The sequence below is a fragment of the Chaetodon trifascialis genome, chromosome 12 (genome assembly GCF_039877785.1).
Source record: "Chaetodon trifascialis isolate fChaTrf1 chromosome 12, fChaTrf1.hap1, whole genome shotgun sequence".
Taxonomy (NCBI): domain Eukaryota; kingdom Metazoa; phylum Chordata; class Actinopteri; order Chaetodontiformes; family Chaetodontidae; genus Chaetodon; species Chaetodon trifascialis.
The window spans coordinates 20,457,311-20,474,340 of record NC_092067.1 but is presented as its reverse complement, the minus strand read 5'-3'; the positions used below and the strand labels follow the sequence as shown (position 1 = coordinate 20,474,340).

Genomic DNA, 17,030 nt, shown 5'->3' with positions numbered 1-17,030 from the left:
GTAGTTACACACACATGCTGTTGGCTTGTCACATTCAGATTTATGGACCTCGTTTTGATTACTTGCTTCTCTATTTCACTCCCAAGATTGATGGCAGTTGCAGTTCTAATCTTACATTAACGCAGGGAAAGAATACACAATTCTCTCTGAGAGGCCGATGAGAATTCTACAGCTTCATCATAAATCAAATTTTGCATACAAACACAAACATTCCAATTTAATCTGGAGAGAGGTGTTATTGGATTCTTTGTGAAGTCCTGAGCACACATCCGCTCCTCCTTTTCCTTTACACACCTCAGTAATAAAATCTCTCCGGTGCCATTTTAGCTAGTTTGGTTACAACACTGAAATATGTCAGTGAAGCAAGGGCACAATCTTACCTGCATGTGTGCAAACAGCTCTGCTCCTTAAAGTATGATTTAGTTTCGAGTGCTGTGAAAATAAGACGTGTAAAAAGGCCATTTTTCAAAGTTTGTGTGTGCATATGTGGGTTCTGTGTGTTAATGAATTAGCTTGAATGTGTGCAACTGGGACGAATTCCACGTTTTTCTTGTAAAAAAAAACATTTCCCAGACGCAGAAATAATGTTTCTGATTGAGTGAAACCTGTTTCGGAGGCTAGGGAAGTTCAGTATGCAGCATGCACCGCTGCCAGCTTTAGGACTTGTCAGTAGATATAGTGACTTCTTAGAGACTCTACAAAATATATTTTGCAGAAGAGACTACTAACAAATGTATCTACTTTTTCAGAAAATGGAAAAATGTAATGTGTTGATTCCCAAAGTGTTTGACAACAAATTGGTTTGGCAGCAACTGATGCATATAAATTTACACTACATGGTGGTATAAACCAGTGAGATACATTTGAAAGCATGTCCTCTACACAGTGGATCAGCAGAGAGAGAGCTGAGTGAAATGAACATATGAAAACAAATCAAGGTCAATTGTTTCAGTCCCCCTGCAGTTTGTATATAAGCAAACCACTATACCACGTTTTGATGTAATTCCTTCATAATAACTTGCAGCACATACTGTGCATTGCATGCTGGTGTCATTCAGTATAACCCTGCTGAGGTGATACATGTAGGAACATCATTTGTGTTGCAATTCTACCAGCTGCAGCACAGAGCTAGCAGCAGTAATACAGTGTCACATACAAAAGTCGCTAAATGCCTTTTTCCCAGCAGAAATTCTGACTTCATGGTAGGAAAAGCACAGGGTGTGTGACAGTAAGCAAGCATGCACAATGCTCATACCCTGAAACAGAAGCAGTTAAATGGAATTCAGCCATCATCTATTATTTACACCTTTCTTCCATAACAAAGGCCTGATGGTCTCAGTGGTGTGCAATAAGGTACACCATGTCTGTTGGCTTTGTTAAGCATGGTGAACAAATCCAATAAATGTGTCCACTTCTTTTTCTGTAAAACTAGCAACCCATGCTGTTAGTAAACAAGAGGAACAGTCTTATTAGCTTGTGCTTGACTACCTTATGCAAGTATGATGTCTGGGGAGTTACTTTGCAGCTTTTAGCTACAGCATTTCCTCAGAAGTTAGCAGGTAACGATGAGCAATTTACTCAAAATGACGCTCAGCCCATGATGGCTCCTAAAAACAAATATTGTGCTTGTTTTCTGTCTCTCTCCTGGGCCAGATCCATTTGAGGCTTTCATCATTTTCTCAATCCGGCACGAGATAAGACGAATAGACCTTCATAAACGGGACTACAGCCTGCTGGTGCCCGGGCTGAGGAACACCATTGCACTAGACTTTCACTTTAATCGCAGCCTCCTTTACTGGACAGACGTGGTGGAGGATAAGATCTACAGGGGAAGACTCTCCGAGTCTGGCGGTATGCGACTACATAAGTACACATAACCTTTGTGCACAGACATGGCTGTAATTTTCAGACTGCACTGATGTATTGGCTAAAGAGAGCCATGTCTTCCTCATCCGTGTTCGAGCAGCTATAATGGAAGTCTGAGATACAGCCGGTGATAATGCTCTGTTTTATTCCACTGTCTTGACACATACTCAGCTCTGACACAGTGAGTTGATATTGTCTCTCCATGAAAATTTATCTCAGGTTGACCAGAATTGAAAAATGCTGCAGGACCAGCTGTCTTGTAGTACAGTATCTCCCCCTCATAAAATGATGAATCAGAACGTCTCCTTTTTTGTGGGTGGCAGTACACTCACTGGGTTCCCTTGCCTTTATTTCCCTCTGTGGAGCTGAAGAAATCACCTCTTAGCTGTACCTATTCCACCCTTTTGTGAGACAAACATAAAAGCCTCCGCATTGGAGAATAATTGTAAACAGCCAGATTGTAGATATTGTGGGAAAACCTTTCTACCGTGCTTAATGGAACCCTGTAGAAAGCAATCTTCTTTATATGGAAGAGCCTTCCTCAAGAGTTTCCTCTCCTGCTTTGAGAATGTCTCCCTGGGCAGGGTAAGAAGACACCAAGCACAGATGCTGCCCTTTGACCACAGTGTAACTTAACAATGCATCGTCATGCTATTTAGTTGTTGATACTGTTGTTTTAGGGGTGACCGGGATTGAGGTGGTCGTGCAGCACGGTCTGGCCACCCCAGAGGGCCTGGCTGTAGACTGGATCACAGGGAAATTGTACTGGATTGACAGCAATCTGGACCAGATTGAGGTGGCCAAGCTTAACGGAGACATGCGCACCACACTGATTGCCGGAGGCATGGAGCATCCACGGGCCATCGCTCTCGACCCCGGACAGGGGTACGTTATGCTCTTACTCCCACATACACATACATGCATTTTGCATGTTTTCTTTCTTTTTTTTCTTTTTCTGTGCTGATGTTGATAGAAAGCACTTTGTAGCCTGTGTTAAAAATGTGCTATATAACTACATTTTTACTTAACTTACTTACTTTACAGAGCTTGCTGGTACATGTGCTATCCATCAGGCATTGCGATTATTGGAATAAAGTAAAATTACAACCTCCTTGTATTTCTCACTTCCGCATCTGCCATGATGTATGAAGATGTCTGCTGTGTTAAGGCCCATTAAGGCAGCAGATATAGAGTACATCAATAACAGTGCTGTGCGCTCCATTCCAGTAATGACAACTGATGTAGCTAATACTCCCCACCCCCCCGACCATTGCTTCTGCTTTATACGCTGTACTACCCTGCCACTCTTGGTCCCTGGCAATGTTTTTCTTTCAAACATTTTAAGCAAGACCTTCAAACAAAAACCAAAATATGGTTTGTGTTTATTTGTGCCTCATTCCCCTTGGGGCCAATTTTGAAAATCTTGGTTGTTTATCCCACTGAGAGACATGGAGAGAGAGTGTTTGCAGATTGATCTGTGGTGCTGAAATAGCAGCCTTTCCTCTGCCCCCAGTCAACAAGCAGGACTTTGGAGACAACACAGCATCTATTACAGTTACATTGATCTCACGATTTTTTTCTTCCCATGACAAGTGTTATGATAAGATTTTTAATTTGTTTAATTAGATTGTTGGACAATGTCATTGGAGGTAACAGGTTTGACTGGACTGGACTGTGTAAGAGTTTGGATGAGATATCTCACAATAAGAAATATATTTCATTTTAGAAGCATTACATGTTTGCATGTATATGTGGAATCCTTTTGTGTGTGTGTGTGTGTGTGTGTGTGTGTGTGTGTGTGTGTGTGTGTGTGTGTGTGTGTGTTTCAGAGGTGCTCAGTAATCTGTATGTGTCTATACATGTGTGTTTAGTCTTTAGGTTATTCTTACTTTTTAATCTGTTAATGAGATTTACTGAACAGTCAATGGTGTTAAAGGGACTCACGGGAAGCACTCGACAATGCATCATAATCGTTGAGCATTTTGTCATTGTAGTTAAGTGAAGATAAACATCCATTATCCATTAACCCGCTTATCCTTTAGAGGGTCTCAGGGGGCTGGGCAGATTAGACCCTGGACAGGTTGCCAGTCAATCACAGAGCTGACTTATAGAGACAGACAACCGTTCACGCTACATGCAATTTAGAGTCATCAGTTAACCTAACCTGCCGATCAGCCTAGTTCAGAGCTGAAAGTCCTTTAACCCAGTGTTCAGATCGTAGTGGGGGTGCAGGTCCTGGGGGGTGATGGAAATTACTTCAATAAAATTATTTGAACAACTCAGCGCCAGGCATGGATCAGTGCACTGTCTCACACATGGTTTAGATAAATTTGTCTCAACTAAATCATTATATCCACATGTGACCACAGAGCAGCCATCAATCCACTCGTGCAAAGCACAGATAAAACAAATGTTCAACAAAAGCACTGGCCGATACTGGTTTGTGGAGCAAACAGAAAACAATTGTCAATTACTGTAATTATTCCCACACAGGTGTCAGTTTAGAAGTAAAAACAAAAAAAGTATGTTCAAAATATTTGCTTGTGTTTGCAGGACCATCCACTGAATATTTATTCAAGTGTGCATGGCTGGGATTTTTATCCATGGAGCCTTTTTATGACTTTCCAGCTGGTCGTTGAGAATTGACCATGGTGTTATTTCTTACTTATATTAAATTGATTTGGCGGTGGAGGACAAACATATACAGTTCTCACTGAGTCAACATAAGGTTAGTACTTTATTATAGGCATTGTTATTGGTCTAACTGAAAAAAAAATACAGTTGTAGAACAACAAATGTGTTTTTGCTGTTTCCACTCTTCCACTGTTGTTACACAATTAGTTACCACATACAAATGCAGTTAGATCGCAAATAATGCAATTTGCACGACTGGCAACGTCCTCTCCAGTGTGCATGCTGTTGTCACAGTGTTAATGGTTTCTGTGAGACCATTATAATTCAAGTTGAAAATAATTTGCATGAGTCATTGCCACATTTAAAGAACCAGTATGCAAGATTTAGGGGGATCTATGGGCAGAATATGGAGGAAATTGATTATAATATTCATATGTTTTCATGAGTGTATAATCACCTGATAATAGTGTTTTCATTACCTTAGAATGAGCTGGGAGTGGGTCCTCTTCCACATAGTCCACCATGTGGCACCGCCACAGTAATACAGTCTGTGTGTCTGTTGCATTTTGTGGGAGTTTCATGCAACTGTAGGTTCTCCTGCATGCTTGAAAAGGGAGGGGTGAGGACGGGGGTATTCAGTAGGTTGACAACAGCAACCTCTACAATCCAATAAATCCTATGCAGTGCTTCTTTAATACAAGGTTAACTATTGAAATAGTGAGTGTCATTACTTGCATTATCATTTGCTTTTTCATCATAATACATTTTCCCAGGGTTGAATAGTTTGGAATAGGTGTACCTCTGCACTTTATTTTTTGTGTTCTATCACATACAACTATGTGCACATACTTTCTAAAAGGGTTTCTTAATAATAAAAAGAAAGAAAAATTTAAAGGTTCAGTGATATTGGAATTCTTTCTGAAAAGCAGTATAACCCGTTTGTTGTCTATTGAATATAGTTTTAATATATCATGCAGATAAGAATTGTTGCAGGGCAGCAGCTACTGTAAGTCAGAGACATGAGTTCTGCTGGGAGAGATACTGATTTTAAAAATTTAGGGGCACCTGAGTGTAGTAGAGAAAAAGCACTCACCCACCACTGCAGAGACCCTGCTTCATCTCCCAGCAGCTCTGCCTCTGTTTTGGCCGGACGCCCCAATAGCTCCAACTGACAGTGTTTTTCAGGGCAAATAGGTGACAGAGCTGGTGAAGGATCATGTCCATGTCACTGTACTGTGACTCTACTGGTTGGTCAAGGCACCTGGGTAGAGAAGAGTGGGCGGAACAGCATGATCCTTTATACACCTGGAGGTACAATCAGTGTTGTGTAAGCTCACACTCCATAAGAGTGAGCTCAAAGTTCAGTTCACACAGATTAAAATGAACTGGTTCACATTCAGTTGACAAGTTTGAATTTTCAGTTCATAGTCCCAAAAAATCAACTAGTTCACGTTCACTTCATCTGCTTTTTGTTTTGTTTTTTTAGCTGCAAAGGCTTCAGATACTTCACTTACAAATTTGAGGTGCTGGTATGTTACTTGAGTATTTCCGTTTTATGCAGCTTTGTACTTCTAATCCATTGCATCTCGGAAGCAAATTTTGTATTTTTTACTCCACTACATTTGTCTGACAGCTTTAGTTACTAGTTACTTTTCAGATTCAGATAGATTTTCGCTCTTTGTAAGGACAATAATTGAGACTTATTCCTATGTATGTCCCAGACATTAGGCTATTGCAGAACTGCAATATGCCCACACGATGTTCCTGTTTTGGAATCTGTACCACACATATGACATTCTCATGCAAGACAGGTGGTGATGGTAGCTGCCTCTTGCTGCCCTGATCCTCTTTAAATGTAGGCGGTTAAAATGTTATTTTATGGTTTAAAAAAAGAGAAAAAAGAAAAAGCTCCAAAACAGTTGACTGTCGGTTGGATCATCTTGGCACAACTCAACATCTCAGCAGCTGTTCTCCTAATGTCTCCCAGGTGTGTTGCATGAGCCCATGTGTGACTTATCTTAACACTGTTTATTGATATTATCAACATGTTTGGCCTGCTTTAAAAAAAACAAAACAGAAACACTCCACGGATAAATTTTGGTCCATCCAGGTACTTTCTGGTTTGATTCATTTCTGTACATATAAAGGTACAACTTGAAGTAGTTGTTTACTTTCTCTGACTATGTACTGCAGCACTGGAAATGGTTGTCTCTTCCTATCCAAGAATCTAGCATTATTTAGATGATATATTGTAGTACAAATTATAGAGGGGGAAAAAAATGAATCAATTTTCTCTGTTGTTGGTGTGATACTGGTATTTCACATTTGGTACTTACTTTGGATAAATGCATCTGAGAACTAGCCAGTGGTTGTATACTGTGGCCAGTGTATTTCAGATTAAAGCAAAACCCAGACGTTCCTAAAATCAATTTAACACTCTTAAGACATGAATAATCTGCTCATGCACTCTCTCCTATAGTACTCTTTCACATTTGGGAGGATGACTACATTTCATGGCTGTACAGAGTAGGATTAATGGGTGCTTTTGGTGCCTAAAGGCGCATTTCCATTCCAGGGCAATAATTCTAATCTAATTACTTGAATCCACTCAAAGGAGTGGGTCATTGATCAGGGAGGCCTTATCAAGTGAATAAGAATATTGATCTGGACAAGGATATTTCTTCCTAACAGTGTTACGTTGTCGTCAGTATGTGATTTAAGGTCGAGCAACCATTTTCTCCTTCATTGTAGCCAACTTTGTGGGCCAAGGCAGGACAGAGGCGATGTTTGCTGGGGTTGAGTAGGACTGTCGATGGTCACATCAATGGCGGTGTTTTTAGGCCTCATTGAGCAGTGAAAGGTTATAATAAAACAGATGGCCTCCCATTTCCAAGGCCTGTCGCAGATGTTGAGGGTTGCACTGGATCGCTGGTGCTGCTCTTGGACAGTCATCACTGCCTCTGTTTGTGTTGATGCATACAGCATTGTATGTATGTAATTACTGTGTTTTGCAGCATAATAGAGCTGACAAGTACAAATGGCTGTGAAATTGCTCTCAGATGTTTATGATTTCTAACAGCCCGTTTTAGTGCATCTAGGAAAACATTAAAATTGTGTTGTGTGTATATGGTTGCTTGTCCTCATTAAAACAAACACTCAACCATCAATACTAACTGTCGCCTTTGGGTGTGTGCTCAAAGGATCCTCTTCTGGACTGACTGGGATGCTACTTTCCCCCGAATTGAGGCTGCATCAATGAGTGGAGGAGGCCGACACATTGTGTTCAAAGATATGGAAATTGGCGCCTGGCCTAATGGGCTGACTCTGGATCATTTGGAGAAGAGGATTGTTTGGACAGATGCACGGTATACCGCCAGAGTTTTCATGTTGTGTGCAGAAGCATTCACACCTTTTCAAACTTTTCATGCATGTACTACATTAGATAGTCCAAGCGATTCACCATTCCCTGAGTAAAAATGTAACTTGAATCCCCATGCTCCCAGTGGGTATTAAATAATGGAAGACATGTAATATTTAGAGATCTTAGTATAATGGTCATATTTGGTTTAAGTGGGTCTTGAACAATTTAATAGTTCCATCAGTGGACTGGTGGGTTACACTTTGATCTTCCTACTTCTACTGTTCCTTTTCAAGGCATTTGAAGAGCAGTTTAAACTTTGATACGGCCCTTTGTGTTGGTCTCTTCTGAACAGCTCCGACGCCATTTTCTCTGCACTCTATGATGGAAGTGGGGTCATCGAGATCCTCAGGGGCCACGAATACCTGTCCCATCCCTTTGCCGTGTCTCTCTTTGGAGGCAATGTCTACTGGACGGACTGGAGGACGAATACTTTAGCGAGGGCCAATAAGTGGACCGGGCAAAATGTGACAGTCATCCAGAAGACGAGTGCTCAGCCGTTTGACTTGCAGATCTTCCACCCCAGCAGGCAGCCTCAAGGTGGGGACAATTTTTCTGGCACTCACTTTGTTAGCTGGAACCAGGTCCATATATAATTTGTCAGCTTTGTCAGTCTCCTGGGGTATTTGCAGCAGTGACAGTGCTTTATTTAATTTGACATAGTAATTATACATTTTTAAAAGCACAATGCCTCATGCTTGCTTATTTCTGAGCAGCGGTGTATTGAAAACTCCATGTTGGTGCCTCTGTAAATTTAGTTCACTAATTCTGACCTTAAAAATCACAAACTCCAAAGAATTGCCATTCAAAGGTGACCAGTATGATTACTGAAAAGTAACCATTTCTTTTTTGGTATGTATATTTAGACCTGTGCACAAAATGGGATTAAAGGGCAGACTCACCACGTCCAATCATCTGACACCCTGTAGCTAACCAAAAGATACGGACTAAGTATAAATTATCTTTTAAAACAGAATTCATTGTCATATTCCGTTAGGGGGAAAAAGCAGCATAATGTAATTAATTTCAGCTTCTGCTTCTGCCTTCATTTGGCCTGTCAATCAGTGAGCATGTGTCTGAATGACAAAGGTACTCATGCAGAGAATTAGCTAGCTTGAGTTAATGGCACCTCTGAATGTGTTTTTCTCACCATCCAAATTATTCTAATTGGCTCATAGCACTATATTAAAGCTTTTTGGACTGAATGTGAATAAAAGGAGCTGCAGAATGAGAAACCACATGAACCAGTGGGTAATTGTGGCATATCCAACAATCAAATCAATTAATAATGTGAATTATGTGTTGTGGTGGCACGAAATATATGAAATAGTTCTGAAACCTCATTAATATTTTCAGTCAATGTCTCTCAATCTGTATCTGTCACAGTGGAACAGGTAATCAATTTTGTGAAACGCTAAGTGAGCCAAGACTGTGACCACAAAAGATACACTGCTGGTTTGCTGTCTGACAGAAGGCCTACATATGTAATCCAGTCTTTATTTGATATGCAGATCAGCTTGTAAGATACACTACCAAGCTAAAATTAATGACATGAAATCTGTTTTCAGTTGGCTTTATTTTTTTTCTCAGTAAATAGGTTGTTTGAAATTGATTTTTGATTGATTTGTAAAGTAGAACCTCCACAAGAAAACACTTGATTATGGAACATTTAGATCATGTTTGCCAAGACCACCTAATTGATGGATCAGTGTCTGTCACAATTGCCTTTTTCAGCAGTGCCAAGTTTCGATTTCATACCCCCAGCTTTCTGCATATGTAAGGCACCATCCTGAAATAGGCGTTATTACGGTTTTAATCGGGTTTGCATCTGCTGTATTTGGTGATTCCGCTGCTTCTCCAGTGTCTCACAAGTTAATTTGCTTGTTTCCGTTCTGCATTCTGCATTCTCATGACTGTTCACCACAGATAAGTGTGAGCAAAGGGGACTGCTTTCCCAAAGAAGACAGTAAGCGTGCCTAATCCTATTTAAAAAAGCTCAACAGAGGGGAGCTGGCTATTATCCACTCTAGCCAGAACCAAGGCCTAGCGCTGCTTCACTAGACCCTGAACATCTGGACCAGAGAAAAAGAAAGGGTGGATAAAGACTAGAGAAGTGAAAACCACTATGCAGCTGGTCTTGGAAGTTATTCCGCAGGTGCCACAGTGGACCTCCACAGGGAATATAAATGGCCTGTAAATGCATCGCATGCCACTTGGAAGACAAGGCTGTGTTTTAAAGTTTGAAAAGGTAACAGGCGTTTGCAGATTAAGAGGCATATTGGCATTCCCAACAATTTGCAGCTTCAACAGATAATAGGTTGGTTATAGACAGAGCATCACAAAGTGGACAAACTGTAATTATCATGACAAATATGATAGTCTTTGAAATAAATATGTACAGCAAATACATGCCTCAGTGGAAAGAAGCACATGCATACTAAATTGTTTTGTCAACACACTGCATGACTTTTGCATTGAAAATGAGCATTTTTCTTTATTTTTAGGGAGTGCCACCATTTCTACTGCCTTGGCGTAGCAGTGGGCTCATTTTTTAATTTATTTGTTGCAAATACATCTGACAGTTTAGAGCAAACAAACACCTTGGTTCTGTTGTGGCTGCCTGTCATCCCTCAAGAGCATGATTCGGGTGAATGCAGCGCTGTTCAGATGTCTCCCTATTAGCATACTGAGTCAGCTGGGTGCTGTTTCCAGCTCACAAAGACAGAGCTGGATTTTTTTGTCTTAAATAAGCCACATTTGTGATGCAGTGGGGCTCTCAGAAGGAGCCCGGGAAATGAACTTTGAATGAGCTTGTTTGACATGAATCATCCAGGGTAGATGGAGAAATGGATGTGTTTGATGCATGAAATGCGACTTTAGCATGACGGAAAATAACTGAAATACGGCTGACTTTCTTTAGGTTTGCTGAGGTGATTTATTCTGAGGATAGAGTAAGAAATTTGTGCAAACTGACTCCTTTAAATGCATTGCCCCTTTAAGATCACTGTTTACTTTAAAGCTGTTGAAATTCGGCTTGTTGTGCTTGTCTAGGAGAAACTGTGAGCAGCTTATGGTCTTAAACTGGATATCCTGCTACCCTACAGTAACAGGGTAACTGAGATAATGTCACCCTTAATTCCTGACAAGTGACAGAGTAAACAATATATCTTTTCTAATTTATTTCCACCAGTCTTAATCGCTTTAGACCCATTTCAACAAAAGATCAGCCGGAAAAAACCCATGTTAAATGTTGAGTTCGACGGCTCTTCAATCATCTTTTAACTGAACGTCTCAAATAAAGCTCCTTGTTTTGGTTTTCCTGCTCCTCTTGCTAAATTTCCTGATGTGGTGGGTTTTTGTTTTTTTGTTTTTTTAAATATTACAGTAATGACATTATTGCAAAATCCATGTCATGGCAAAACATGGCGCTGGTTTTACGCAGTGATGAAACTGGTCTACTGTCCACCTGTAGTTTCAAGTTGTGCATTTTCTTCCAATCAGACACAATCACAAGCTCCTATCATGTCACGTTGCAAAGACTTTTAGTCCGGTTCACATCCAGTATTTATCCCTTTATTTCGCTTTGCTTGTCATCTCAGATTCTTCTGCTGAGTGCTCTGAAATGCCTCTCTTTCCTCCCTTCCCATCAGCCTCCAACCCATGTGAAGAGAATGATGGACGTGGTCCCTGTTCACATCTGTGTCTCATCAATTACAACCGCACTGCATCCTGCACCTGTCCACACCTGATGAAGCTTTCACCCAACAAACAGTCCTGCTTTGGTGAGTAAGAACACCTTCCTCATTTTTCATGCTTTCTCCTTATGTTATCGGAGTGAAATTAAAGGATACTATGTAAAAACAGGAGAGATGTTTTGCTTTCCATGGGACTTTCTGCGCTTTTGATTGACATCATCGTTTACATCTGCCTGTTATTATCCCACTCCACCTGGACCTGACAAAAGAAAGTACACAATGGTGCATTTTCTTGAGTGATTGATTTCTTAATTATCTCATCAGTGTTGAAAAGGTTCCTCCTGTATGTGCGGCGGTCTGAAATCCGTGGTGTGGACATCGACAACCCTTACATGAACGTCATGACAGCACTAACAGTGCCAGACATTGATGATGTTACGGTGGTGGACTATGATGCCCAGGAGGAGAGGATCTACTGGGCAGACATCAAAACTCAAACCATCAAACGGGCTTTCATCAATGGCACCCAGCTAGAGACCATCATTTCTGCAGGTGGGTGCATTCCAGACATCCATACAAAATGCAGTGTCAAAGCTGTGTGGTGTGTGTTACACTGTGTCCCAACCAGTATTGATTAGTGCAAACACACATGCACTTGTTGCAAGAGTAGAAAGCAGTGCTGTATGGAACGGCATTCTCCCCACAGAGATTTTGTTTCTCTTGGTCATGGGGTGATACATATTATTAATTAAATTATAGTAATTTATGTGATTAATCCTGCTAATTTATTACTCTTATTTCCTCTCTTTTGACGTGACTGGAAGGTGCAGCAAATATATGAGTTACAGTATACCTTAAAAGTGTCGTCATTTGTTGTTAGATGAAGTATATTTACATTTAGTATTAGTTTCGTTATTTTCTTTGTGTAGCACATGGGCGTGACTGTTTTTTAATGCTCTGCCTAACAGACATCGTGAACTGCCGCGGCCTGGCTTTAGACTGGCTTTCCAGGAACTTATACTGGCTCAGCTCTGAAAATGACGAGTCACAAATCAATGTGGCTCGCTTTGATGGGTCCCTGAAGACCTCCATCATCCACGGCATTGATAAGCCAAGGTGCCTTGTAGTGCACCCAGCCAAAGGGTAAGTAGATTAGAACAGTCTGTGCACTTCATCAGCGCCTCACCTTCAATGCATAGTATTAGAAAACCTGATGACAGACCCCACCTGTACTAAAGAGGGATCACAGCCGTGTTGTTTTACAATTGTGAATTGTTTGTGCAGATCTTTGCAAGGTTGTTAGGTGGAACAAAATCTATTGCCTTACATTCAATTCATTTAATGACAGCTTAACATTCATGTTGTAAACCTCATTATACCTTGTGCCTAATTGGACCACTATTTACCTCACACCTCTTCACACAGAAAAATCTATTGGACAGATGGCAACACCATTAACATGGCCAACATGGATGGGAGTAACAGCAAGGTCCTCCACCAGAATCAGAGGGACCCTGTCGGTCAGTATGAGAGCTGTGCACAGTATACAGAGTTATAACTCCTATTCAGCTGTACCTCAGAATGCGGTAGATACGTGTTAAATGACATTTATTTTCAAGTTCTCTTCATTCAGTTTGCATAAACTCAGTATGTATACATGCTGTAATCTGATTTGATCTGAATATAAATAACCAGATTAAAGCATTTACATGGTTTTACATAAGTCAGTTTCTCCAACACTTGATTTGTTTGATTATTGGGCCTCTTTTCTCGAAGAATGTGTGGCAGCACTCCGCAAACAGCTTTGTACCACAAAACGATAGAAAATTGAGGGAATTTGTCATTGTTGTTTGTTTATGCATTCAATTCATGTAATTTAACTCTTTTAATTTAAATTTTAGAGCATCAACAGCTGTGCCACTGCAGATACCATGTTGCATCTATGTTCACTTCATTCCAACAGTTCCCCTATTTAAACCTTCATTTTACAAAGATGACCCAGTAAGTTAAAGTTGTAATAATCTCAGCTTCGCAGTCTGACTTATTCAGTATCAGTGCATGTTGTCATTTCGACAATGTCAACAAGTATCACTGTCAGTCAAAGAACACCCACCTCCTCAGCAGTAATGTCATCTCAACAGTCAACGTCAAGAAAAGAAAAAAGAAAGTTATCAGACTCTTTGGGTTAAGGTGTCAAAGTGTCTGGTAAAAACAAGGCAAGGAGGGATTGATGAGCCTGTTTTATTATGTTGTTGTTTCTAAGGTCCTATGTACCTAAGTAGTTCTTAAGGTCATATGTTCCCAGGCTCCCATATTCCTGCAGTCCTTTTTTCCAAGGAGCCGATGTTCCCAGAGTCCTATGTTTTTTTATGTTCCCAAAGACATATGTTTCCAGGTTCCCCCATTCCCGGGGGTCCTATATTCCAAGGGTCCTGTGTTCCCAAGGACCGATGTTCCCAGGGTCCTATATTCCCAGGGTCCCATGATCTGTAGTGCTTTAAGATGAGGGATTCTGAGGGATTCTGCGATTGTGCAGAATCCAGGTTTTTCTAGATTAGATATTTGTCTAATAAAGATTGTGTGTAATTCTGCCTAAATCATTAAGATAAGCTTGTGGCCAAATCTTTTTGCTATATCATTTTGTTTTGAATATTGGTAATAAATGTTAAGGGTAAAGTGAAAAATGTGAAGAGGTTTGAACCCATAGAAATCCACCATTGTGGTTATTGTCACATTGAGTTGGATCAGCATATAGGTGTCTAACTGGCAGTCTTGGAGGCTTTTTTGGAATCTTGGTGCGTCTTGTGGATATCAGAGGTGCATTTCTACATAGCAGTCTTGCATAGCATGCACAGCGATTGCTCCTAGAGAGCATGTTCACTATAATTCATCAAAACCACTGATTAGTCACTAATGCCTGATTTTCTTCAGATTGCTAAGGCTGTACTTTATATTAGACTGTTTTAGTATAAACTATCCCCACATGAGGCATTCATAAGTGAGTACTTGAAGCTTGTTTAAGCAAAAGCAATAAGCTGGTCTTCATCTCTTGTAGTTGTTGTCATACAGCTCAAGGTCAAACCCCCCCCACCCCACTCCACATCACACAAACAACTCCATTGTATTTCTTCATTCTCCTCAGCTTGTCAGATAGCATGGCGCACCATATTTCACTGCCTTCATTTATGATTATGGGGTAGTCCTGGGGACAAGCATAAATTAATGACGCATTGTGACTGTGAGTCTGCCAGACATAAATTGAACACATGGTGGGAGACTGACTTGTTCAGAGGTCCACAATTGGAACTGCTTTCAGTACATACATTGGTATTCTATGAAAAGTGTTCATGTTAGCCAGGGAGGAAAAAGCAGTCAATCTCACTGTTGTTCATTTTTCATGGCAGCTGGAGCTCTTATGAAGAGCCAGCAGACACATGAACAATTCTATTAGCCCTCACTCAACTCAATGCATTGAAACTGCAGTATGGAAATGCCATGGTAATGCAGTTCTGAAATGTACTGTTAAAGTATAGTCAAGTCAAGTATAGGCAACTTCTGTTTCTTATGCTGCATATGCAATGTAGTCAACTGAATATCATCCATCTGATGGAAGTTAATACAGTACAAATTATGGGGAGGCAGCTGTTTTTATGCCTCCATTCCAGCAACAGCCATGACCAGAGGCATTATGTTTTTGGGTTGTCCATCCGTCCATCTGTCTGTAAGTTTATGTAGCTTCTTTGCAGCAACATCCATATTTGAAGCACTGTAGTCCACCACAAGCTCATTGGTTTTGCTGATATTGAGTTTCAGGTCATTGCACCATGTGACTGAGCTCTTTATCAGTCCTGTGTGCTGTAATTCTATAATCTGTAATTAGACATGCTACATCTGAATCTAGTTTTGTTCACATTTTATGATTTTTTTATCCATTTATTTCTTATTTCATACGTGTCTGATAAGTGTTATTAAAAATTCTACCATATTTTAAAGTCAAGTTCTGTATCCCAACAAATCCTAGCACAGTGAGTGCTAACCTAACCTGGCGTCTCCTCTTCACTTGTCTTCCTCTCAGGTCTCTCAATTGACTACACTGCCAACAGTCTCTACTGGATAAGCTCGGCCAATGGCACTATCAACAGGTGCAATCTGGATGGCAGTGGGCTGGAAGTGCTGGAGACTTTAAAGAGGGAGTTAGTCAAAGGCACAGCTCTGGCCGTGATGGGTGAGTGGAGCTTGTCACGAGTGCATCAGATTGCCATTGGGGATTAGCCAGAGTATGGAGGGATTATGTGTTTAACCAGTTAAGTGGCTGTAGAATAGAGCCAGCATTTGCAACAGTTGTGCTTCACTTTGTGTGAAGTAGCAGGGGCATTAGTTAATTAAAACAGTGCAGCAGTGATTGATGATTGATTTTCTCACCCCTTTCGTAATGAAAAGGTAGGAGGATGTTCATTATGTGTTGATTCGTGGTATCGCTGCTGAACGCAATGTGTCACGCCATCCATCAACTCACAGATTCATTTAGAAATCTCCTGAAATTTTTTAAGTCAGCATGTTGTGGAATAAATTCTTACCTCTGTCTCGTGTTACAACACCCTTTAGCTCACAACATGTGGCGCTTATCTTTTCCTTTGTTCTTTTTTATATGCCTAGAGGCTTCCAATAAGGACCATATGTACATGTTAATGGAAACATGTACCACGTCTGCTATTACATCATCAACCTCAGTTATTTGTGTAATAATCCAACAGGTATTTGGGCTGTGCCCGTGTACTTCAAATAAGACACAAACAAAATTTCATTCATCTCTCTCTTTCTTTTCTTTTTTTTTTTTTAACACAGCAGATCAGAATTTTAAATTGTCTCACTTCCACACTGCTGCATTCTTGACAATATTGGGAAGCTTCCCAGCGTGCCATGCAAATGCATTTTCCTTGCCAAGACTGGTAATGAGAAAGGAGCAAACATACTGAACAGAGAGTTGTTGGTTATGTGCATGTGTGTGTTTGTGTTTGGACTGATGTGTAATTTGTAATTTTTAAGAAAAAAAATAAAATCAAAAGTGTTGTCAGGGTGATACTTTGTTCGTGAGGCATGTTGTTAATCATGGCAGGCTTTCGTCTTCTATGTGGTGGTATCTGTCAGTATGTGCAGAGAGCATTAATTACACTGCTACAGAATAGCACAGCAATGGCAGAATGGAATCCCACTGTTTTGTGAGCTGTTACCATTCTGAAACTCCAAGCTACATCTTTTTAGTTCATTTTGAACAGCGTTTCGTGCAATAAAGACACTGACTATGGACGGCTTTTTCATATATGGACAATGGAGACTTCATTATTGCCTCTCACAAATGGGAGATAGAACTCAAGGTGACATAGAGTAATGGCTTGGTTCCTGCACACTAGCAGGTA

At 40.5% G+C, this 17,030-nt stretch overlaps 1 protein-coding gene across 5 annotated transcripts in view; it reads left to right on the top strand.

Moving 5' to 3' along the window:
• lrp1bb (low density lipoprotein receptor-related protein 1Bb) overlaps positions 1-17,030 on the top strand; it is a 238,565-nt gene that overhangs the window by 144,432 nt on the left and 77,103 nt on the right. For all 5 annotated transcript variants that reach the window (XM_070975440.1, XM_070975443.1, XM_070975442.1 and 2 more), the window contains exons 23-31: positions 1,654-1,851; positions 2,547-2,751; positions 7,701-7,865; positions 8,214-8,458; positions 11,569-11,700; positions 11,938-12,165; positions 12,582-12,756; positions 13,039-13,133; positions 15,689-15,838. In XM_070975440.1, coding sequence (XP_070831541.1) covers positions 1,654-1,851; positions 2,547-2,751; positions 7,701-7,865; positions 8,214-8,458; positions 11,569-11,700; positions 11,938-12,165; positions 12,582-12,756; positions 13,039-13,133; positions 15,689-15,838 — 1,593 coding nt within the window. The remainder of the gene's footprint in view (positions 1-1,653; positions 1,852-2,546; positions 2,752-7,700; positions 7,866-8,213; positions 8,459-11,568; positions 11,701-11,937; positions 12,166-12,581; positions 12,757-13,038; positions 13,134-15,688; positions 15,839-17,030) is intronic.